Source organism: Heloderma suspectum, chromosome 1 (assembly GCF_057233095.1).
Source record: "Heloderma suspectum isolate Gila_16-S chromosome 1, 16-S_ref, whole genome shotgun sequence".
Taxonomy (NCBI): domain Eukaryota; kingdom Metazoa; phylum Chordata; class Lepidosauria; order Squamata; family Helodermatidae; genus Heloderma; species Heloderma suspectum.
The window spans coordinates 364,507,947-364,534,300 of record NC_139458.1 but is presented as its reverse complement, the minus strand read 5'-3'; the positions used below and the strand labels follow the sequence as shown (position 1 = coordinate 364,534,300).

The following is a 26,354-nucleotide window of genomic DNA, read 5'->3' as shown; positions in this document are numbered from 1 at the left end:
TAAATTTATTAATTAATAGCATATAAATTTATTAATTAATAATAAATAACATTTTACAAATAGAGCATAGAAAGTGACTAAAAGAAGAAATCAAATGAGTTGCTTGCACAATAATCTTACAGTTGAGAAACCAACTTGTTTATTTTACTATATATATTTCTTCATAGACTTTTACTTTCCACTCCTACAACTTTTACTTCTGACTCACATGGCATATTCAAGCACGTAATTTATGTGTATCAGATGTGCCACATGTATGTTTTAGGAGCTGATAATTGCCATTAGCACCTTTGATTAGTCATGCTTAGAGTGGCAAGGGAAGTGAATAACATTCACACATAGCAGATTACCATGAAATCTAGGTTGAGGTATATTTGATCCATGAAAGAATTGCAACCAACAGATATCACTCTCAGGATTTGTAAATGCATGAATGAAAAGTGCTAAATTTATTTTTTAAGTGGTGGGAGTGTATATATCCAGAGCTTTAAACAGTGGTGCCATCCTGGTCATCAACACTCATATGGGTGTTTAAGATAAACAGCTAAGCCTGTTGATTATTCAGAGGTTTTACATTATGCAAAAATAATCACATTTGAGAGACAGATACCAACAATTTTACACATGCAGCAGACAATAAAACCAGGGTGGTGTGGATCCACAGACTTTTAAAATAAGGTGTAAAAAAAAAAAAAAAGGATTAAATGAACAACTCTTTGGGAAAAGATTGATACAAATGATCTCAAAGTTTAATTCTTGTGAAACATTTCCTTAATTTTTAGTTTTTGTTATTTATTTGATTGATTGATTGATTGATTGTTTGATGCCTTGTCTTTCTTCCAAAAAATGACATTCAAGGTGGCTCCCAGTACTGGCTGAGGAATGCTGAGAATTATAGGACTTTTTTCTGCCTAGAATTGCACCCTTAGGCCCCTTCTGATGTTATCACAGGGGATCTCTACACCTCAAGTTTATTGAGCATTCATGGTTGCTCGCTCACTGAATTGTGCGGGTCCATTACATGACGTCGTCGTTGTCCAGCCATTATTCCACTATTTCCTCCCACCTATCCCATGTTTTCCACAAATGGAAAAATTGGGTATTTTTCCAGATATGCACAAATGGAGCGCCACGTCCTCCCTGTGTATTTCTCCCCTAGCGTGAATGAAGCGCTGAGAGTGGTTGTTGGGGGCGTGGTCATGATGTCGAAGGTGGTGGCGAAGGTCTGACGGGCGTTCAGCCTTCCCACTCCCGCGCCATTTTGGCTCCTTGCCATTTTCAGCCTGCCTGTTCAAAACAGAGCGGCAGAATGGCAGCGAGGGGGGGGGGCGACACAGCGGAGGAGCAGCAGAGGGGCTGAGTGGCAAGGACTGGCCAAAAGCAGTCCCCATCCACCAGTAATGTGCAAGGGGAGGGAAAGGGGCAGGAACCCAGGAGCAAGTATCGCTGAACCTGGGGCGTGTGTAATGCCTCTTCACGGAAACATAACTCTATGGGAATGGCCATCTGCAGAGAAGGAAGCGTGTGTAAAGGGAATCAGTTGTGATCCTGCATTTAAAACGGGAGCAGAAAGCCCCGTTCTAAATGCAGGATTTTAGGCTGGTGTAGAAATCCACTTGGTGAGGTGGAAGCTGCTGCACCACCTGCAGAATATTGACTAAAGTGCAAAGTACCTATAGTCCCCATGCACAGGTGCCCAGTGTCATGCTGATCTATTTAAAGCTTTAACACCAACACATATTCCCAAGGGCAAATTTGCTTCTCACCAAACTGCTGTATTTTTTCAGGGCAGTAATACTACCCTCATATAACATACCAGCTATACAGATAGCCCTAGTCAGACATGGATTAGTAGTAACCCTTGCTACATATTTAGCATAGACAAACCAGAAATAGTTTGGCCTCCCCAAAGGTGTGTGAACACTTATCCCTTTACTGTTAAAAACGTAGTTTCATTACAGAGTCTAGTCCCTTCCAAAATATAACCTGTAGCATCTGAGGAACTTTTACAAAATGTAAATACCTAGAATAGATTATCCTGTTATAAAAGCAACACAACACCAAGTGTTAAGCCTTTTAAGAGGCAAGCAAGGCCTTGAGGGAAGCAACAGAGCTCTTCAAAGCTCTTCAAGATTAAACATTAATCTTGGCAGTAGCTCAAAAAGAAAAAGAAAAAGCAGTGTTCTGAATAAGGATTAAACAATAACATTGTTTTCTTCATTTCTATATTTGGAACTGGAATACGAAGACAAGAATTCTTCATGATCTCCAGAGTTCTTCAGAATTAAATGGAGAATTACTTAATGTTATGATACAACCAATAAGCCATGGAAAAGTTTGTCTGAAATATGCTGAGTATAAGACTAATGGTAAGGAGACCTGGCAGATTTTCCAGTGCCCCAAGTTATGTGGATATTTTAGGCCCCCATCTAGTTCCTTCCCAAAAAGCAAATCAGGCATTTAAACTTTCCGCTAGTGTGACATTGGTCTGCCATCATGGACCTCAACATGGCCCTGAAGCACAGCTGCTCTGACCTTTCCCATGTCAACACTGGCACTGTCCTGAAAGGGTTAACAGCAGCAGCAGCAGATGGTACAGCCACATCCCAACAGGCCCACCAATCTGTACAGGAAGGCAGATGCACTACACTAGGGGTGTTGAACCTCCTTCAGCCCGAAGGCCGAATTCCATTTCGGAGAAGTTCTCAGGGAGCTGCATTCCGGTGGTAGGAGGAGCCAAAGGCAAAAGAGGCAGGGCCCAAACACCAAAAATGCCAGCACATTTCAGCTTAGAGCTTTTCCTGCCGGTAACTCAGCCTTAGGAGAGGCGTTTCAACCTTTCAGGATGGGGAAAAAGCTGCACAAAAGCCAGGGGACCCCCAAATAGTCGGTGGTTGAAGGTAAAGGGATAGGGGAAGAGGGCAAGGCCAGGTGGGAACCCTGGAGGGCTGGATTGAGATCCCAAGAGGACCAGATTATATAATGGCACTGATCGCAGCAGCACCAGGCAGGCTAACCGCTCATGTAAACTGGTGGAGTGATGTGAACCAGAAGATTTCTTCCATACCTATCCATTTTCTTAAGCAGCCAGAAGACTGGTTTAACAAAGATGCTTTGGTGTGGTGTCAAATGGAAACTCACCAACAGCAGTCCAGAACCCTTCACCAGGAGCTACAGACCAACAACAGGAGCAGGAGAAGCCCAAGAAACAAGCTGCTAACTGCTTCCTGGATGCTGTGGACCAGAATAATTTCTACCCTGTTTTTTCTCACCTTGGTACTGAACACATCCACTGTTGGCTCTCTGGTTTTGTGTGGGAAATGCCTTGCACCCCATCAGGTCTTGAATAGTTAATACAATCTTTAAGCCTCCCTAAGGTAAGTGAATGCCAAGAGAAAACTGAAGATAAGGAAATAAAAGGAAAAGGAGAGAGTAGGACCACCGGGTAGGCCTGCAGCATTCTTTAAGGTCCAGAAGGGAATGGCAAGTTCATCTACATAGTCTCTACTTCTTGGCCAACTCAACACAGAGAGAATAATAGCTGTAGGGAATTTAGGAAGGAGGTTGTTCTTCTTCTCCTATAAACTTTCCAGATCTCTCCAAGGAGACCTCTCTCACTCTTTGGAGACTTCTACATTGCAGAATCTTGAGACTTTTGACCTTTCAGTACAGTTTTTGAAAATAAAGTTTTGTTTTGTCATATTTGAAATTGAGACCTTAAATAAAATCAACATACAATAATAAGGCATGTTGTCTCCAACCTGTTTAAGAGCATTATAAGTCTAAACCACTTCTGTGAATTAAACCCAGGCCCCATCTACACCAGGCTTTTACTCCGGAGTGGGTATGAGTCGAGGTCCGTCATGACAGATGACACAGTTGCGACTTCACAACCATTCATGGTTTTTGCCCGGAAAAAGTGGAGTCCCAAGGAGTCATTTTACTACGATTTTTTGTGTTTGCTGCGGGTTTCCCCGCGGTTGCGGGCCGTCTGTTTCTTCCCTGAACTGACTTCGCATCTTACAGTGGGCATGTTGTAGGCATGCATAGTGCCTGCGTCACTCTGTGATGCCCCTTTACTCCCCCATCCCTTCGCAGCTACGCAGTTACCGAGGCACAGAGGGGCGTTTTCATTTATTTAATCACAGATTTGCACGGTTTTGCGGGTTCGTATCTTCACAATGGTTGTGGACTGAGTACCCAAGGGCCAGGGGGGCGGGGTCTTGAGGAAAGACCAGCATCGTTCTGTCCACCATTTCGGAGCAATGGCTAGGGACATAGTGTTCATGCTTGTGAGTGCAAATGATCGCAAGAGTCTCGGGCTGGGGAACTGACAAACTGATGGTGCAGAAATGAAGGAGCACAAAACACTCACTTTTTACCTAAAAAGGGATGGAAAGACACAGCAGAGCCCCTCAAATACAAAACAGCCTCTCAAGTGCTGCACCCTCACACTCACAGGACTGCATAGCTGTGCATTTCAGTAAAATGGCCAAAAAAAGGGCACAGTGAGTTTGTAAAGGAAGCACGCAGTACATCGCAGGTGTATCGCACGGCATGGTGATTCGAAGCCGCATTGCTGTGCAGTTGCAATGGGGTGGGGGGTCAAAGTGATGCCATATAGATGGGGCCCCAGAAGACCAAAAGTAGATGGTACACACAGTAGAGTATAACTGAATCCAAGGAATACTGTGTAAGGTAACACACTAAAACTAACACATTTTCTAAACATTTTGAGGATCCTATGATGCCTTTACCTTTGCAGTTCTTCCTCCAGCACTTCCATATATCTGAGAGTATTTTCCTTCAACTTCTTCTCTATAAGACAAAATTCAATTTTTTTTAAATTAAGAAAAGAGACAGATCTTATAGAAATTACTTTGAAGAGAGAATTTTGCTAATTTTTACATCACAGATAAGCAAAAGTTTTATTGGATTTTCTCCCTTTTAGGTTTCAGACCTAAAGTTAAATAAATGTATTTATTTAATAAAGCTCTGTTTCAAAAACAACCAGCTGCTGAACACTATAGATGAAATAGGAGAGTGAAAGGGGAAGGTGTCCATTTGTTGAGTAAGAAAGAGGCAATGGGCCAATTCGCATGATCATCACAGCCCACCATGATATATCAGCAGGGGGTTGTCATGGTTTGCTGTGTTGTCGAAACCTGGGCAGCAGGAGTTGTTTGAGTTGTTTGCACCATGGTTAAATAAACCATGGTGGGCTGCAGTGATTGTGTGAACCCGGTCAAAGAGACAGAGACAAAGAGAAAGGGAGGGGAGAGAAGAGAAGAGAAGAGAAGAGAAGAGAAGAGAAAAGAGTGCATAAGCCAAGATCATTCTTCAGTTTTAAATATTTCAGCTTTACATAGTAGTCTAGCAGGAGAGCCCAACAATTATCTTTAGAATGACTTGAAAAAAATTGACTGCATCTGTCCTAGGTTACCACAATCTTGAATAGAATGAAAGCATTCCAGAGATTTAATTAATCCACATAATGTCTAAGAATTTGTTACACTAACTAGTCCCTGAAAAGTTTTTTAAAACTACCAATCCATTCCCAAGCAATTTACATTATTATCATTAGCAAAATTTATAAACAACTCTACATCTAAAAAAGATTCCTGAGCAGAGAACAGTGAAGGAAGAAAAAAATCGAAATACAAAATAATACAAATATTTACAATAAAATTATATCAGTAAAACCGTGGCTGGTCATTCAAGAAAAGCTTATTTAAATAAAAATGACTTCAGCAGACACATTGGCACCTGCTTGACATCATCTGACAGGGAATTCCACAGAGAGGGAGCAAGTATACTCAAGTGAGTACATATGAATGGAGTATGCTGCATTCTGCACTAGCTGCAGCTTCTGGAACAACCTTAGGGGCAGCTCCACATAGAGCAAATTGCAGTAATCTAGCCTTGAGACTACTAAGAATGTAAGAACATAAGAACAGCCATGCTGGATAGTCCAGCGTTCTGTTCACACAGTGGCCAGCCAGCTGCCTGTGGGAAACCCACAAGTAGGACATGTGGGTTTCCCAAAGGCAGCTGGGAATCGCACCCTCTCAGTCACGTTCACCAGCAGCTGGTGTACATAGGCATACTGCCTCTGATATTGGAGGTAGCAGATAGCCACCAGGACTAATAGCCATTGTTCACCTTATCCACCATGAAGTTGTCCAATCCCCTTTTAAAGCCATCTAAGTTGGTGGCCATCATTGCATCTTGTGGTAGTGAATTCCATTTTATTTATTTTATTTATTTCATTTCTATACTGCCCAATAGCCGAAGCTCTCTGGGTGGTTCACAAAAATTAAAACCAAACAGCACACAATAAAACAATTTAAAATATATAGAACATTAAAACCACAATATAACAATACAATCACAATAAAACCTAGCAGCAGTGCAGGAGTTTAAAATACAGATTTAAAACAGCAAAGCTAAAAGTTTAGAATGCTAAAATGCCTGGGAAAATAAAAAGGTCTTCACTTGGCGCCGAAATGAATACAATGTAGGTAGGTGCCAGGCGAACCTCACTAGGGAGCTCATTCTAGAGCCGGGGTGCCACAGCAGAAAAAGCCCTCCACCTAGTAGCCACCCGCCTCACTTCCTTTGGCAGGGGCTCACGGAGAAGGGCTGCTGACGATGATCTTAAGGTCCAGGCAGGCAAATATGGGAGGAGGCGATCCTTCAGGTAACCTGGCCCCAAGCCGTTAAGGGCTTTAAATGTTAATACCAGCACTTTGAATCGGGCCTGGAAATGGACTGGCAGCCAGTGCAGCTGAAAAAGTACTGGCTTAATATGAGCTCGCAGGCCAGTCCCTGTTAACTTTACAGCTCTCCCCTCTTCTGGTTCTTCCCCCAACCATAATCTAACTATGCGCTGTATGAAGAAGTACTTCCTTTTATCTGTCCTGAATCTCCCAACAATGAGCTTCATAGGATGACCCTGGGTTCTAGTATTATGAAAGAGGGAGAAAAATGTCTACTAATGGTTGTATCACTGTGCCCAAGGTATCCCTGTCTAGGAAAGGCCATAGCTGGCATACCAGCCGAAGGCACTCTAAGTCACCATGGCCACTTTGGCCAACAGCAAAAGACAGATCCAGGAGTACCCTAAGACTCCAGACCAGTTCTTTCAGAGGAAGTGTAACCTCACCCAGAACAAGCCTATTTCCCAGACTCGGGAACCGCTCACCCACAGGGCCTCTGTCTTGCCAGGATTCAGCTTCAGTGTACTGATCCTCATCTAGACCATCAATGAGTTCAGACACCGATCCAGACCTTGCACAGACTCCCTTGATTCAGATCTCACAGGGAGATAGAGCTGTGTATTATCAGCATATTGATAGCATGCTGCTCCAAACCCTACTGACCTCTTCCAGCAGCTTCATATAGAAACTGAATAACATTGGGGACAAGATGCAGAACCCCACAGCTCAATTGCCAAGGAGCTAAGGAATAGCTACTCTAAAATCAACCCCACAGGTAGGACAGGAACCACTTAACGAAGTGCCTCTAACGCCCAGCTCACAAAGCAGTTCAGGAGGATACCATGGTTGATGGTACCACATGCCAATGAGAGACTGAGCAGAATGAATAAGGTCGCATGCCCCCTGTCCCTATCTTGATAAAAGGTCACACAAGGGGGCACATGGTCAGTCACATTGCTGCCAGCACCTTGACTACATCATCAGGCCACAACAACTGAAACTAATCTCACACAATCAGGCACATGGTGGTGTCAGACATCTCCACTAGAACTGCACTAACAGTATATGCTTGGTTGTCATCCCTTAAAGCCTTATGCCATTTGCATTCTAGCCAACATCCAGCCTATTTCATTGTCTGCAGCGCCCCAGCATACCAAGGAGCAGAGTGGCCACTACAGTGCCAGAGAGGGTACGTGGGTGTGATCAAGTCGACAGTCCATTGTATCCAACCTTTCTACAGCAAAACTAGGGCCTCAGCTGCATCACCATTTCTCTCCACTGGAAAATCCCCAAGAGCATTCAGAAATCCATTGGATTCCATCAATCTTCTGGGGGTCCAAATGGCCTTAATTCTTCTAAACATTTATCATTCTATCTTTCACAGGATTGAAACTGCAAGGACATGGCAAGAATATAATCACATTCTTGAATCACATGATATTCTTATATAAAAGTAATTAATCAATTTGTCAGCCTATACTTATGTGTCAGATGCAAACACTTTCACTTAAACATGTGATAAGTTCTTTGATAATAGGTAGATTTATGCTCCTGCCTTTGTTGCTGTTCAACCGGATCCCATTATTATACAGCCTTGGAACATTACACATTCTAGCTCAAGAGTTTCTCTCATCCTGATATAAAATGTCAATAGATATTAATAATTGGAGGGGAAGGGATGGAAACTCTTTCACACTTACTTTGTTTCCAACTAATACCACAGTGTATTATGTTACATGAATGATAAACCCTAGTTCCAGTTTCTCCTGCTGTGCTAGCTAGATTTTAATTGGATATTATCTGATACAGTAATTCTCACTTTTCACAGTTGTATCCTATTCCCTACGTGAAACAACGCCCTTGAAGCACATAGCTTAATAAATCAGCAGTGTTCAATGACAAAAAAGTAACAGGTAAGAGACCACCGCTAGGCAAAAGTAGGTCAGCTATAAATTCTCTGGGAAACACAGGTAGAACATACACACATCTCCAGCAAACATTTTAACTAGATTAAAACGACTAAGAATATCATGTAATTCTCTCTACTCACAGGGAATATTTGTTGCCACCCTTAAGTTCCAGTATATGTAACTGGGCACTTTCATTTAAAACTTCTCCAAAATCCTAATAGTTTTACTTTCCCACCAACACTTTGGACAAAAGAGCCCTGGATTTTTCTCAAGCCACTGTTATGAAGATTTAACTGTAAACCCATACCTGCTGCTTAGGGAAAAGGACGGGCTACAGCACAAACCTCCTAAATCTAGCCAAGAAAGAATCATGTAAAGGTGGTAGGACTTAGGTTGGGGAGAATTATACAGCTGCGTTCTGTAAACATGTCAAAGGCTTTATTTTTAAATAGAAACTGTATCTGTTTTTTCCTGTTCCTATCTCCCCAGGTATATGTGTTCAGCTCTTATTAGTACAGAAGGGAGTTATCCATATAAATATGATTAATATTGGTGGAAGAAGAGCTCTCAGTGCATTTGATGAAATAAATAAATAAATAAATATATTCGTCTGTCACGAAGTCATAATTGGGGAGGGGGAATATGTGTGTTTACTTCTGCTGTTTCACCTACTACTTTTATTTCTGTTGTTATACTGGAGAAAGCCAAGCTGGATAGCTTCAATGGTTACAATGAAACAATATTGTGAGACAGAAGGTCATGGTTAATTTACTTAATTTTGTTACACATAAATATAAATTTATGCATGATATGGCTTCACCATTTATTTGTGGTGACTTTTATAGTGTTTATTTTTCCGGAAACAATACTGCAATACTGAGAGTAGCTTCAGATAGTAAGGAAGAAAGACAACCAGACCAGAATATGGTCACTTCTTTATTGGGTGGTGGCACTTGTCCACAGGGAATACTACACACATTCTAGCTTATTCTACACACATTCTAGCGTAATACTACATTTGTTCTAGCTTAATACTACATACATTCTGCATACATACATTCTACATACTACATACATTCTAGCGTATCCAAGTTCTCCTTTAAGTAAGACAAACATGTACCACCAGCCAGATGTGGAGGTGGCTGAACTCATTCATCATGTCCTGGCTGCTGAGCAGTAAGACATGTCAATTCTGATTATCTGAATGTTCCAACTAACTGGACTGAACCCCAGACTTTCTATGTAATCATGACTTAGCTCCTTTAATGTATGACATAGGTGCTATGGTCTAGGGTAAATCTCAAAGCTATTTGGTTGTGTGCTAAGGCCCTGTCATGTGCTTTAAACCATGCCTACCAGAAACTCCATCAACATCTATGAACTATTTATTGATTAAATGTCAATAACATTTCAGCCTTATGCAAAATGATTACTTATGCAGGTGACTTAGGTACTAGCAACAAACCAAATGAACTGCACGGGACCCATCCAAATGTCTGTGGTGTAGCTAGAGTAACGCACCAAAATCCTGATTATTTCTCCAGTTTATAGTGCTTCTGAGCCCTTTTTGGCTGCTCAGTTCTGATTCTCCGATAACTCCTGGGGTTTGTGGATATGATAATGAGAACACTCATCTATCTGTTGCACCTCCTGTTTCCTTAAATGTATTATAATGGCACTGAGAGCTACTCTATGATATGAAATTAGCCAGTTCATTGAGATATCATGTGTGCCTCATGTCATGCCTCACAATACAAACATAAGGAGATAGCAAGAGTCCTGCAGTATCAAAATAAAGGCCTATTGAGACCTGCTTACTGTTACCAATCTAGGCCCCCAGGTTCCAGGGAGGCACTGGCTGTCACTCCAGTGAGGCAGGGGCATGGCTCAAATCTGGAGTGGGCAGATTCCAGAAAAGGCCAACAAGGATTCGAGGGACCAGAGGCAGGTGCGCAATCAAGGTCAAGAGAACAGAAAATCAGGAGGACCACAAGCAGGTAGGTATCTCATTCTCTTAATCAGCCTTCCCCAACCTGGTGCCGTCCACATCTGGAGGACACCAGGTTGGGGGAAGGCTGCTCTAAGTACTCAAAGGTCCCTTTAGAATCAGCCACCCATTGGAGTAGTCTTAAATGGTCAGTATGAAGGACATCAATTCAAATAGACGTGTGTGGGTGAGAAGCACATGATTTTGATGTTTTTGGTGCAGCTGAGCCCACTGCTGAAAACGCATCCTGCTCTTCAATTTATAAGGTGGCTTGCCTCTTCAGCTATCATAGCTGAAGAGAACGTTTTCATAACTTAACCAATGGCAACCTTGGAACCTTTTCATGCAACACCTGCATAAATATTCTATTCATAACTGTTCAAGGTACTTGTTGCTGTATCAGCTGTGTTTGTGGAACAAGGTGCCTGAGTGCCATTTTGGTTTAAATCCTGGATTACACCATTACACATGAATGACTGTACAACAGTCTTCTTGTTAAATACAAGTCACAGTCAGAAACATCCCCTCCAGAAATTCACTCAAATGAAAAAGTCAACTGTCAGAGTCTCATGCCAAGTTTTCTTTTCCCCCTCTTGAGACTTGTACTGCTGTTTAGTGGCTGGCTACTCTTGTTTATGCATTTGGGGAGATTCCAGGCCCTAAGAGGCTCCTTTTCATTCAAGAGAACAACGTGCAATTTTGTGCTGGAACATTACTCATCCAGAAGATCTGAATTCATTACTGAGTCATGTCAGGAATGATGACGCCAATAAGAAGTGTGAAGGAAACAGATCATTCCCTGCTTTTCAAATCCTAGCTATTCAAGGAGATATTGAAGAACATGAGCCCAAGTGTAGCATATGAGGAACTGATAAAGGCAAGGCTGTCACTGTCAACTAGCAAAAGACACTGACGCATACTTGTCCTTGCCCAAGGACAGAAAATGGCAGCAAAAACACTGTCTCTTGACGTTACTTGAAATGAGTAGAATCTCTCCGAGATGTTTCCTGAAGGTTAAAAGTAATATGAATTGTGAAGAGCTACATCTCTAAAAAGCTGTAAGGAAAATGACATTATATATTGCTAATTACTGGGGACAGGAAGGGGAATCCTTGAGATAACATCAAACCAGTGCTTGAATTATGGGGTGGTCAGAGGGGCTCCACTCCCCTTATCATTTGTGATGGCCCCCTTAGCTTCCATTTTTAGAAAGTTACAGGGAACCATGGATTGGTTAAAATTGGAGAGAGTTGGGAAGGAGGCTGTGGAATTTATTAACATTTCCTACCTTCTCCCCTATAATTTGAGCACTGAATCAACCACAGCAAAGATGTTCATGACCTTAACTAAAAGCCCATTGCTATTTATTTATTTATTTATTTACTATGTAAAACATACATTTCCCACCGTCCAGCCTCAAATGTCCACAAGGCAGCTCACAACAGTTAAAACACAAAATCAGCACGAAGCAAATATATAAGCCTATAAAGAATTTAATAACCATAAAAGAGAACTGGATAAAACCATCTCAAACTAGCAGGTGAAGAAACTCAATTTGGCTATTACATTTCTGCAATAATTTCTCCCAAAGGATCCAAGAAATATAAATAAAATTGTCCAAATCCATTCACCCGTTTCTGTGGTGCATGGCTGTGAACAATCAGCACCTACCACTAGGCAGTATTATGGGTGAATGGAATGCAAACTGACAGCCAAATGTAATTGAATAAGTTTCAATATTTTTCAAGTGACATTTTTCGAAACAGCTTGTGAGATGTTACTAGCATCACTGGCCACTTTATGCTTTGTGCTGTTACCAGTTTTACTGCCTGTACAAGGAGCAACAATTTATGCTGGATGAGATTAAAACAAACCTGAATTTTCCTATCTTTCTGAAATTCCACCCAAATGCAGAAACAATTGTGTACGGAACTTGTCCATATACATTGTAATGAAGGTGATCCTTCCTTCATATGGAGGTTGGGCAATGCAGGTGCAAAGTGGTACCTAACAGTCCTTTGTTTTTCCATGCCAGGGCGAGGATCTTTAGACCTGATCAGGCTGTGCGTTAACACGGAGCTGAACGAGGGGTAGGTTATGCAAATATTAAAATGCTCTTCACAACGCACCCCCCATTCTTGGCAATTATTTTGTAGAACACTTGAAAGGCATCAAAATGTTTGGGAGGAAGATTTTTTGTTTAAAATCCAGATACAGCAACATGACTCTAAGAAGTCTATTGGCGCACAGCAATATACTTTTAGAAAACCCAACAAGATTTCAGTCACGCACTTGTCTTCAAAGTCAGGTGTTTATGAGCATCATAAAAAAAGCCTTTTACTGTGCCTCAGCATGTTTATCAGCTCACAGCAATGGGGCTGGAAAAAAGAGTGCAGGCAATGTCCTTTCACACACACACACACACACAATCAATCACACATAAAATGGCAATACGGCTACAGCAGATTGGGACAACAACCGCTGGAAACAGATGTGAAAAAACATGTGAAAGAATAGAAGGGGGAGGACTTTTTTCCTACGGACCTTTTAGCATGCTTCAAAATGGCAGTTTTCACATAAAAAAAACCTCCTGAACATTCAGTACGTGTGTACAATCAGGGTGCATCCCATGGGCTGAGAAGGTGGCAGGTAGGCCAACACCAAATGGCCTCTGAATCCTCTTCCTGACACAGGAACCCGATTGCTGCTCCCAAGGAACAAATGTTGGTGAAGGTAGTGCTGCACACCCAGCCTTTCCTCCCTTTCCAGGTCCTTTGTGTAAATAAGAAGCTCCATTCCTACACTTTTGTGCCACTGCCAGGGGCTGGAAGTGCCCAATGTCAAATCAACCAGAATGGCATTCTGTATGTATGGAACTCCAGATATGCAGAGTTCCCGGTTAAACATCTATTAAACAGAAATAGATGGTAGAAGCGCTCTATGTTCCTGCACCTGAGATAAGATCGGTAATGTACCAATAATTTAATATGTCCTGGGAAGCTCTTCTTGTGTGGATGTGGTAAGGTCTGATTATTATTGCTAACTGTATGGGTGGGTGCTATCACTAGAACATTTTGCCATGTTGATATTGAAAATGTAAACCTTGCCGTATCAAAGATGGCTCTATAAACCAACAAATCTGTTGCTCAAAGGTAAGTAAGAAGTGTTAATAAAAACAACAAAGTAGCAGCCACTGTTATTGCTGTATCCTCTAGTGTGACTGCTGCTGTGAATGGGTAACTCTGTTCTTACCTCATATACACTTGTCTCTGCGTAGAAATGTGATAGGCCAACTGCTTCCTTTTTCATTTTGTGGCCTTTTGTCTCCACTGAACAGACTTGTTTTCTATGAACCAATGCATATAAAATTTCCTGCCAAAGGGGGCAAGTCTTCATGCATCTGAAGTGGGCTCTAGATCACATTGCATCTGAAGTGGGCTCTAGATCACATTGTATACTACAATACATCTGTATCTCTTTAATATGCCTCAAGATTCTTTGTTGTTTTTGCTACAATGCTAATGGTGACTACCCTTTGGGAAGAAGTGTTAATGAGACCTAAAATTTGCTAATTGTATTCATGCTTCTCAATAACATAAATAATGGATTTATAAGCCAGAGTTCACATACAAAAGTATTTAGCATACAAACTGCTTTTCAAACATACCCATGCATGTTCAATAATCAGCTAATTTAAAAAACCAATACTCTAAACATATTCGTAACATACTTTTAATTATGTACCTATAGATTGAAGCTGCTTTAATATGAAACAGTTTAAAGTGGTTTCTTATAAGACCATAACATGTATTTAAGAAAGGAAACCTAGATACCATACTCAGCCTGTGTAATAAAACAAAGTAGTTTTAATGAAAGACAGAACTAGTGAACTAGACACTTGTAATTACATATAGTTTCAACCTGGATTGTTCAATGGAGGAATGTGGAGTCATCCCGTCTTGATACACAGAGGTAAGTTTGCAGTTTTCCCTTATCATGGGGGATAAAATATTTAAACTGCTTGGTTTAAATATTTGACCTTTGCTTGGTTTGACCTTTTTGACCAAAAAAGAAAAAAAAGGAAGGTAATAATATTTGGGTTTAAAGAGATAATGAAAGAAGAAATCCTCTTCCATGTTTTTTTTAAAAAAATCTTCCTCTGGATTGTAATGGACAGTTTCAGGGCTAGCCAAAAATAATTTATTTGAATTACACCACAAAAGCTCTCTTACAGTAATATCCAGGAGCCGAACAAATCCAGGAAAGAAAGGAAACAGAGACTGGAAAATGAAACCCTGTCCTTAATATTGTGTCAAGGGCAGCCAGTGAATTGTGGTAGATAAAGTCACTTGCTGTTATGAAATCTCTCCACATATTATCAACAGTTCTGTTTCTTCTGCACACTTCCAACATTTGTGAAGATATTGAACCTGAGTAACTCACATTGTTGCTGTCAAAATAGTTCCTCATGCTTATTTCCTTCTACATAAGTCTTGACCCTGGTTTGTCTTTTGAAAGACTTTATCATTTTGATTTCTTTGTATATATTTGAAGGGTACTTCTCAAGAAACCTTTAATTCAGTTAAACTTTAACTATCAGACAGAGCACTCATATTCTGTATTCTTTAGGGCTTTTGTCCTTTGATTTGGGGTAAACATTCAAGCCTAAATCAAGATTGACAGTGACTGGGTTTGCACAATTACCACAGCCCGCTGTGGCTTATTTAAGCCACAGTGGGTTGCAGTGTATGCCAGCTGCCATTTTGAATATTCAAGCCATGGTAGGCAGTCACTGGATCTTTTCATGTTATGTGAATCTGGTGAGGGTGGCTTATGCAAGGGTTAAACAACTCTAAAATATGGACAGTTTTAGGGTTATGTGAAGGTTATTTAACCCTCGCATAAGCCACCCTCACTGGGTTTCCACGACATGACAAGCCATGGAGCTGAATCAAGAATGGATGTGTATATACAAGAACGATGCATATTTTACTGTTTCTTGCAAATATGGGAGCTATTACAGTGCCTGTATACATGGGGAGAGACACTGTGAGGCAGTGTTCACATGGCACACTAAACTATGGGGCTGAGCAGAAACAAAGTGCAGCATGCCTTGGACTTGCACACTCTCCCCTTCAGTCAAGAGGAGGAGTTGGAAGGTTTTGCCTCTGCTTTTGCTTAACCCTGGTCTGGTCTGTCATGCTATCTGGGCTGGAAAACTGTGGTTAACATTTACTATGGTTAGTTTAAAGCAAGCCAACTTCAGTTATTGAAGCTGGCTTGTTTAAACAAAGTTCTGGGTCCCAACAACATGGCAAGCAGTACGTAAGCAAAAGGGGAAGTGAAAGATTCTAAACTCCTCCCAGCCACTCGTGAGAGTGAGTGAGCTCGAGCCTCACTAGCCCTGTTCAGATGCACATTGAGGAAGGGTGGTTAGGCTAACCATGATGCACGGTGGTTACCACGAACTACTGCAAGTGCTGCTGCCACACATGCAAGTAACCATGTTCCACAATGTGGTTAGACTGATCATTCTCTAACCTCCCTCCCTCCCACAGGAACCACAGTCCTCTTGATGGGCAGCCATGCATCCCAGCAGCCTTTGTGCTGTCAGCCATTTTGGTGCTTGGTCCTGCCAGCCATTTTAGCACTCAGCAGTCCAACAGCCTGCTGCCCCTTGTGCCATGGCACATGGCCCTCGGTACATTCCACAGCATGGACTCACATGGTCTGAGATCTGTCTTTCCCGTTCCAGAGAAATTAACACTCTCTGGAATTAACACTCACCATTAATTAAAGTTAACATTAATTAACACTCACCAGCATAATCTGCCACCCTGATGCACAGCACATTCAAGCGTCCCCTGCAGCACAAACGGGCACAGGCAGCCATCAGAAATCACCTTCAGTCATTTCTGTCAACCGTTTATGCCACTGCAGGTACAGTACTGGAGTCCATGCTGCCCCTGCGGTCACATTATAACAGGCGCCATCGCACATGGTGGTGCTTTGCTGTGCCCATAGCAGTAGCAGCACAAGTAGCCATGAGCTGCAGCTCTATGCTCACTTCTCTGCTGGTGTGTAGTGGGCTGTTGCCAGGGGCACTGCATCGGTGGGCTTGCAGCAGCTGTGTCCCTTGTTGCTAGGCAGATCATGACCATAGAGATCTGCCACTCAAGCATGAGCAGCCACTCCTTCTTTGGCTGTTTTTTCTGCAGACCTCTATGGCCACTGTCAATTAATCATGGAGACTGTTCAGACATCATGCTGAGCCATGGTACAGCCCACTAACCACCTTGCAGCAAATGGTTAATGAGCATAGTTAGCCCATGATTAATAAACCACCATGTGTCAGGGTGGACACTGAGCCCATAGAATCCCAGAGTAGTTCTGATTCTGAGGAAGAGGAGTCGCTCCTGGGAGAGGAGCGCGCTCCCCTTCGCCAGGGCCAACAGCTGATGGAGATTCCTCCCACCGGCATTCCTAGCTTAGATAGCAGTCCCGGGAGTGACAGAGCGTGGGAAGCAGACTTGCTGGACGTGTGACGCTGACGCAGAGAGCAGCGCCAAATGGAGGGCGCAGAAAGGAGGCGCAGTGCCCGGTTGGCGCGCAAACAACGGCTGCGCCCAGAGGATCCAAGGGAAAAGGGGAGGGACTCTCCCTAGTCCTTAAGTTCAGGGGTCTGCCAGTAATTCCCTTTCAAACGGGGACCAACTGTTCCAACGTAGGGCATAGGTACTCTGCTGCTCATATCTAGTTGCTAACGGTAGAGTTGTTAAGTTGTAAAAGAGGAATAAAGCTTTGAAAAGAATCCCTTTGTCTGTGTCTGGACTTGGCTACTGGATTAGACTGAGAGAGGCCTCCAAGGAGCCCTTGACACCATGGTTGAGACAGCCAACATAGTTCAAAACTCCTAACCATTATGGCTTAGTGTGATGTCTGGACATGGCCACTGAAACTTGTTTCTACTCACTCATGACTCAGGGAATCACTGCCTGAGATTCAGAAACATACAGGTCTATGGCCCCTTCCTTCCCGACCACCTGCTCCCATCGGTAGTACATGCCCTGGTCTCCTCTCGTTTAGACTACTGTAATGCGCTCTCCGTGGGGTTACCCTTGAAGACGGTTCGGAAGCTGCAGCTGGTACAGAATGCAGCGGCTCGCCTGATTAAAGGCAGCCGCCAGCGAGATCACATCACTCCAGTGCTGAAGGAGTTGCACTGGTTACCAGTTGTTTTCCGGGCCAAATTCAAGGTGTTGGTTTTGACCTTTAAAACCCTATATGGTTCTGGCCCAGCCTGTCTTAAGGAGCGCCTCCAGCAGCACCAGACAGGCCGCTTAACAAGATCAGCCTTGGATGGCCTTCTCTCTGTCCCATCAGCCAGGACAGCTAGACTGGTGGGATCGAGGGAGAGGGCCTTTTCTGTAGTGGCCCCCACTCTGTGGAACTCCCTCCCTAGGGAACTCCGTCCCGTCTTTAATGAGCTTCTGTTGCGCATTAAAAACGTGGCTGTTCAGGCAGGCATTTGGGGTGGGTTAGGCTATTTTAGAAAATGTTTTTATTGTAGAATTTTATTGTTTTATTGTATGTTGTACATCGCCCAGAGTGGCTGGGTGACCAGCCAGATGGGCGATTAATAAATTAAATAATAAATAAATAATAAATAATAAATGGCTACTTTACACTGCACATTTTTAGGTGGTGTATTCCTAATGTTTTACATATATATACCTAAAAATGTATAGAATGATCTCAGTACAAATCCAAGGCAAACCATTCAGCATCACAGTAATTCAAGTCTATGCCCCAACCACTGATGCCGAAGAAGCTGAGGTCAATCGGTTCTATGAAGACCTACAACATCTTCTAGAAGTAACACCAAAAAAAGATGTCCTCTTCATCATAGAGTATTGGAATGCTAAAGTAGGAAGTCAAGAAATCACCGGGATAACAGGCAAGCATTGTCAAGGGCTCCTTGGTGGCCTCTTTCACTCTAATCCAGTCGCCAAGTCCAGACACAGACAAAGGGATTCTTTTCAAAGCTTTATTCCTTTTTTACAACTTAACAACTCTACTATTAGCGACTAGCTATGAGCAGCAGAGTACCTATGCCCTCAGTTGGAACAGTTGGTCCCCGTTTGAAGGAGAATCACTGGCAGACCCTGAAAGTATGGGCTAGGGAGAGTCCCTCCCCTTTTCCTTTGGATCCCCTGGGCGCAACCATTGTTTGCGCGCCAACCGAGCACTACGCCTCCTTTCTGCGCCCTCCATTTGGCGCCGCTCCCTGCATCGGTGTGGCGCGTCCAGCAAGTCCTCTTCCCGCACTCTCTCACTCCCGGGACCACTATCTATGTCAGGAATGCCGGTGGGAGGAATCTCTGCCAGCTGTTGGCCCTGGGAAGAATGAGCACGCTCCTCTCCCAGGAGCAGCTGCTCCACCTCAGAATCAGAACTACTCTGGGATTCTATGAGCTCAGTGTCCACCCGGACAAGCATGGCCTTGGTGTACAAAATAAAGCAGGTCAAAGGCTAATAGAGTTTTGCCAAGAGAACATGCTGATCATAGCAAACACTCCTTTCCAATAGCACAAGAGGTGACTCTACACATGGACATCACCAGATGGTCAATATCGAAATCAGATTGATTATGTCCTTTGCAGCCAAAGATGGAGAAGCTCCATACAGTCAGTCAAAACAAGACCTGGAGCTGACTGTGGCTCAGATCATGAGCTGCTTCTTGCAAAATGTCAGCTTAAATTGAAGAACGTAGGGAAAACCACTAAACCATTCAGGTATGACCTCAATCATATCCCTTATGAATATACAGTGGAGGTGACGAATGGATTTAAGGGATTAGATGTGATAGACAGAGTGCCTGAGGAACTATAGATGGCGGTCTGTAACATTGTTCAGGAGGCAGCAACTAAATCCACCCCAAAGAAAAAGAAATGGAAGAAAGCCAAGTGGCTGTCTGAGGAGGCTTTACAAGTAGCTGAGGAAAGAAGGGAAGCGAAAAGCAAGGGAGAAAGGGGAAGATATACCCAACTGAATGCAGAGTTCCAGAGAATAGCAAGGAGAGACAAGAAGGCCTTCTTAAATGAACAATGCAAAGAAATAAAAGAAAACAATAGAATGGGAAAGACTAGAGATCTCTTCAAGAAAATCATTGATCTCAAGGGAATGTTTTGTGCAAAAACAAAGTTTGCTGTATGTCATGAAGGTCTACTGTTCAAAGGGTAAAAAAAATAAATCCACTGGTTTAGCACAGTTCTACTGCATGAGCCTAGGCAGCTTTTTGGACCCCAGCCCAAATGCCCAGAACTTTCCCAAAGCAGGGTCAGGTAATTACTGGCATAACATTGTTTCTCCATCAATTGGAAAATACATGTCCATCCTGTTTGGGTGGTTAAATCAGAAATGTTCATTCAATAATAAATGCAATATATGATCATATTCTATTTATCATAAGAAGGACCTTATAATATTCAGCACTGGTGCCAGAGTTTTCTTGTTTTCCTTTATCTTCCCATTCCCTTTTCCTTTTTGTGTCGAGTCTTTTGAGATACTAAGCCTGAGGACAGGGACTGTTTTGTTTCTGTTGATCTGTTAGCCACTCTGGGAGCCTATCTGGCTGAAGAGTGGGGTATAAATACTTTACATACATACATACATGCATACATAAGTAATGTTTGACCTCATCTCAGAAATTACAGAGGGAGAGAGCGAGATTACACAGAGGGGAAGGAGAGAGAGAGAGAGAGAGGGAGAGAGAACATCTCTACACCAGCCTAAAATCACACATTTAAAGCAGGGCTTTCTGCTTCCGTCTTAAATACAGGATCACGACGGACTCCCTTTACATGTGCTTCCTCCCCCCCCCTTTCCCCCTTATCTGAGTCTTTGATATGTTTCATCATACAGCCACTAGATGGCGTTGTGATCTAGCTCCTCTTATTGTAGGTTTTCGTCTTTTCACGAGGGAACTCAAGCGGAACTCAAGCGCTGTAATTTGATAGCTCATTATCTCCAATCTTTTTTTAAAAAATGGAATAGAGATCATTTAGTGTGGGAGTCATCATTTAAAGGACCTGCAAACTTCCATGAGTGATGTATAGAAGCTCAGAGATTGCTCTTGTACACAGAAGAACAAGGTTTGACTCAATGGCCCAATTCTGACGTGACACTCTTGGGCCAATAAACCATGGTTTATTGGCCAAACAACAAGCCGTGTCCTGGCATGCTTCCTCCCCTCCTTCTCCTCTGTATGCCCACGTTAATACCTTCAGACTAACCAGAATATGAAACCAGAACCCAAGGCTGGTTTCATATCCTGGTTAGTAAGCAGGGATTAAACCACACAAGCATATGGCCTGAGATTATTATGTCTGAACTGGGCTATAAGTTTGAAAGACAGTCATGGCTTGGCTTTAATTCAAAAGAGTTCAAGTGTAGATTTTAACAAATTATGTGAAATTCAGATTTCAGTTTTAACCAGGCTATTTAAGGTAACTGACATCATAAAAAAATCAGGAATCCAATTCTTAATTATTATTTTTTATTTGTTTTACACACCATGGTACATAGTGCTAACTCACTAGAAATGCATGCATTTCAAGATAAGCATGTGAATTATAGCTGTGAAATTCCAAGTATACTCAAATGTCCTAATATGGCTAAATCCCCAATGAGCCATTCAGAAATGTAACTTATATTTAAGGGACTATTACAGAGCAGCATTTTTAAAGAATTTTCATTGTAACATTACAGATCTGATTGTATGCAAGAAGAGGAATAGTTATGGAGAAATTATATGCTTGGTAGCAATATTTTTATCCAATTAAATTGGCAGCTTTATCTTGTATGTACATATATATTCATACCCTCTCCATCCCAAAGGATCATATATATTAAACACAAGTTAAGCCTGCTAGGATTTAATCTATGTTGATTTGATGTTTCTTATGGGGCTTACTCTACTATTTTGCTTAATTATTTTTCTCCTCCACTCATCTGCAATATTAAATGGCAGTAATAATGAACTCAAATCATTGTACAAACCCCAATAGTAACTATTCATCGTTTGCTAATAAGACATTATATTTGCATTAGAATGTTCTGTTCAAAGCACAGTGCATAAATTAGTTCAGAGGGTTACAACCACAAATCTGAAACTAGAACATCGGGTCAATTAGCAGCTAAGCCAAAAAGAGTTGAAGGAGAAAAGAAATGTATAGTGATTAAAATTCAAATGAGTGTTCTCGGAGCCAAATCAGACATGAAGGCAACATCTGTATGTTTAAACGTGGGCCTGTCATATTCCCATAGAAAGGGGCAGGGGAGATGTGTTTATAAGGAGCATGCAAGGGAGAAATGCAGAAATCTTTCAACATCAGCAGCTTATCTGAGAGCCACTGTGGTGCAGTGGTCAGAGTGCTGGGCATTCTCTACATGGCTCTAGCCCCGCCCCTCTCATCGCATTTGTCACCCTCTGCTTGTGGAGGGCAACAGTCTGAAGAGGAACCTCCTCTATATATAGAGGCTCTCTATGTGAGCCAGAATGCAAATTTTCCAGCGTTCTGGCTCATGTGGAATCTTTCCATGGATAGAGGAGTCTCTGACAGTCTGAAGAGGACTGTCACCCTTCATAAGCTGAGGGTGACAAATGTAATGAGGGAGCTGCTCCCTCTCGTGCGTGTTTGATTTATCCAGATATAGAACACCTGAATAGGGCTATAGATGCAGGGAAATAAGTTTTCATAAATACGCTCAAATATGTTAAGGCATGATCTACAATTTAGCCTCATTTTTTTTCCTCATGGTAATGAGGCTGCAGCCTGGACTGGGGGCCTGTGGCAGGGCCAGCCCTACCATTAGACGAAGTGAGGTGGTTGCTTCAGGCGGCAGATGCTGGGAGGTGGCAGCAAAGTGTTTGAGGAAAGAGCTATGTGTGCCACACAGCCTGCTCTGCACCTCCTAAGTTAGCCGGCTGCCTTCAGGTGCAGTGGAGCTTGCCAACCCATTGGTAGTGTTGAAGTAAGATTCAACTGCTAGCCAGTCGGGTTTTGTACATGGAAAGGGTACCATCTTGTCCTTTGCCTCAGGCAGCAAAATAGCTTGGGCCAGCCCTGCCCCGTGGACCTCTGGTCCCAGTAAAGCATAACCATTTTGTTTTCCATGTTTAGTAAATGACATGGGGGAGGGGGGGTGAATCATGTATGAACCTTGAGCTTTTTGAAGAAAGGGTAGCCTGAATTTCTCCCCCTGGGAGCTGCCCAGCCCCTCAGAGGAATACCTGTGTCTGTGAAGGAAACTTCCTTCATCTTCGCATGAATAGCAGAGACAACATCAGCCTAGTTACGCCAGGAAGTCCAAAGTGTGGCCCTCATCCCTCCCCCACCCCAATCTGTAAACTGAGGATCCTTATAAGCCAGAGCTAGTAAGTCAGTTTCATGTTTCATTTTATTTTTAAAGCAACTGACTACTTCCAAAAGTCCCTCTGCTGGGTTCGTATAGAATGGTAACTGAGTTGACTGGATTATTTTGCCTAGCCTGGAAGTTAGCCTATTCATGCACTGGACTGCTTGGAAAATACGCTAGCCTGGTTGTTAAGGAGGTTAAAGCAAGCTCTGAAAAAGGGGTCTGTTCCTTCTCCATGTGAAAAAGCAGAGCTGGATATGTCATCCACATATTGATAACACCACACCCTAAGTCCTTGGATGACCTCACCAAGCCTCATGTAGATGCAGAACAGCATGGGGATAGGAGAGAACCCTGTGGGACCCCAAAGCATACATTTCATTAAATCGAGCAGCACCACAGCTATCCAGTTATGAGCAGAATCACTGAAAAGCAGTATCACTGACAACTAACTCGGTCAACCTCTCCAGGAGGGTGCCAGGGCTAACGATATCGAAAGCCACTCAAGAGGACCACGAGAAACAACAGGGCCACACTCCTCCTTGTCTCTCTTCTGGCAAAATTCATCCCACAGAGTGACCAAGGCAATTTTAGTACCCAAACCAGACCTAAATCCAGATTGAAATAGAGTGCCTGGCCTTTGCTGGCAACCACTTGTTCGAGGACCATGCCCAGGAAAGGGATGTTAGCCACTGGCCTATAGTTGTTCACATCTTCTAGATCCAAAGTAGGTGTTTTTTTTCAGGAGCAGCCCTACCATAATCTCCTTTAAGGAATCCTGCAACTTCCCTCTCTCTCAGTGAGGCATTTACCATCTCCTGGTGGTTTACAGTGGCAGCCTTGCATTTTTGATCTGCCCTTAACTTTTATAATTTCAAGAAACAGGTTTTTTTCTCTGCTGGTTGAAACCTGTATATTTATTCATTTCATTTATTATATTTCTATACCACCCCATAGCCGAAGCTCTCTGGGCAGTTCACAAAAATAAAATAAAAACATTAAAATACATTATATAAAGTATAAAACTATTCATGTAATGACATAGAACAAATAGCACACACAACAACATATATGTAAAACAATTTAAAACCATCAGCCAAAGACAGTCAAAGAGACTCCTTATATGCTACCAAATGCCCGAGAGGAGAGCATTTTTCATGTTGAACCAATGGCACTAATCTTATTGAGAGAACAGTGTTACAGTAACACATATTATGTAATATTTCTTTAATCTGAATAGTGTATTTTCTGTGTTTGCAATAATAACACAAGAAATGTGGTTGTGCAATTTTATTTTCAAGTGCAAGTAGCATTACCATTTAATCATCCAGAAAATGAAGTCAAAGACAAAAAAGAACCTGAGGTAAGGAAAGCTCTGTTGTAGCTTTCAAGTTAGTAAGTAAGATTTAACACCATTTCTCTCAAAACTAATAGCGCAGATGTGTTTCACGTAGCCAATACTAATACCTTTTACAAATAAATTAGGAGGAAAATCTGCCTTGGCTAATCTCTTGATGATCATTTGTTTTAATCAGCTGTGATGCTTGTAACAAGAACACTCTAAGAAAAACAAAATCCATGAGTTGTTAAACACACGGCTGTGTGTGTGAGATGCAGAAATTAAATCAGGTTTTTTTTTTCCCCAAAAAAGAAACTGGATTAAATCAAAACATCAGTACAAACATTTCTAATCATTTATACAATAAAAAGTCCATTACAACTTGAGAGGAGGTGGAGGCGTTGGAGGTTGCCTCTCAGATCAAGAGGCCACTGCAGTCTACGCAGCCTTTTCCAGTAGTTTTGAGAAGACAGAAGTGCCATGGGGATTCATAAAGATGTCTAACAAATGTAGAATTGCCCCCTTCATCCATCTCTAAAGCTTTTCAAGCACAGGCATTACTTAATTTAAAGAGATTGGTGGATAGTTCCAATGAGCAACTAATGAATGGGATGCATTATCCCCCATTAAAGGTACTAGAGTCATGAATCTATAATTTCCAGGCGGTTGCCATTTTATTCTCTGGCAGCAAAAGTAACCAACAGTCTTGTGCCACCTTAAAGATGAATGAATTTATTTTGGCATAAGCTTGTGCCAGAATGAATTTAGTATTCTTTAAGGTTCCACAAGACTCTTCATTGTTTTTCAGAAATGGCTTTCATTATTTTTTCAGTTGTACTGATCATACTGTTTCAGTTATGTATCCAGTCCTGTTAACATGGAATATTGTAGTAAACTGATAATGATATAATAACTATGTAATTTGCCATTCACCTGGACCCTACAGGAAGTAGCAATTGCTCCCCAAGACAAGCAGCAAAATGTACCTATACCTGCCCATTCCCAGGTAGCAGGGCTGGGACATTGGAAAACTGCTGCCAGTTGGTGTAGATAGTTGCTTTACCTTCATGCTTGTTAACATTCTTAAATAATTCTAAATGGGTAGCAAGGCAGGGCTTTCCTTTTCAAAGGCCATGCTAATTCTTCCTCAGCAAGTCTTGTTCTTCTTTATGTTTAAAAATTGTAGCTCTAATAATGCTTTCTAACAATTTACCAAGGTCAGATAGTCTTGGCCCCTTCCTTGATACCTTTTTAAAAAAATGCTGCTATGTTGATTACTTTGCATAGTGTGGGCATAGGGGCACATTCATTCTTCTATATTTATAGAAGTTGCCCAACATGAAAGACAGCCCTGAAAGAAGGAATAAGCAACCTGCAGCCCTCATTCTAATTTGATGCAAGTGGGAGAGTTCAGATGGAGAGAAGAAGGGTGGGAAGGCAAAATGGGGGGGGGGGAGCCAAACAGACAGAGTGATGCCCTCTGTAGGTTCAGATCTTCAGCAAGAAGGGGGTATTGCGGGGAGCCAAAATAGATGTAAAGGCGGGGGGCGGGAGAATGAGAGAGAGAGAGAGAGAGAGAGAGAGAGAGAGAAGGGGTTTGGCAGAGAGAGAGAGAAAGTAGGTTCACATGATCACAGAGGGAAAATAACAGGTTGTTGTGTCGTCTGAACTCGGCAAGGGTAGAGTGGTTTACAAACCTGAAGGGGTCAAACTAATTGTTATTTCTAATAATTTGCATGCAGCTATGGCTGTTTAAAAGTAAATTATCCAATCCAGATTGGGACCTAGCAAGGGGATAGAGACCCAATCCAGATTGGGACCTAGCAAGGGGATAGAGAGGCACTAACCCTTTTGCCCGGTGCAGTGGTCCCAGTCTGGAACATCCCACCCTGCACCTGCAATTTGCATAGGGAAAAAAGCCTCCATTCATTTCAAACTGAAGGCACTGCGGACCACAGAGTGGGCAGAGGGTTAAAGCC

The 26,354-nt window shown here is 42.3% G+C and overlaps 1 protein-coding gene across 1 annotated transcript in view; it reads right to left on the bottom strand.

Annotated features, from left to right (window-relative positions):
* The window catches only part of DISC1 (DISC1 scaffold protein), a 204,885-nt gene that overhangs the window by 36,510 nt on the left and 142,021 nt on the right, over positions 1–26,354 (bottom strand). The window contains 1 exon segment of the mRNA XM_084819275.1: positions 4,758–4,818. Within this exon segment, the coding sequence (XP_084675401.1) occupies positions 4,758–4,818 (61 nt within the window).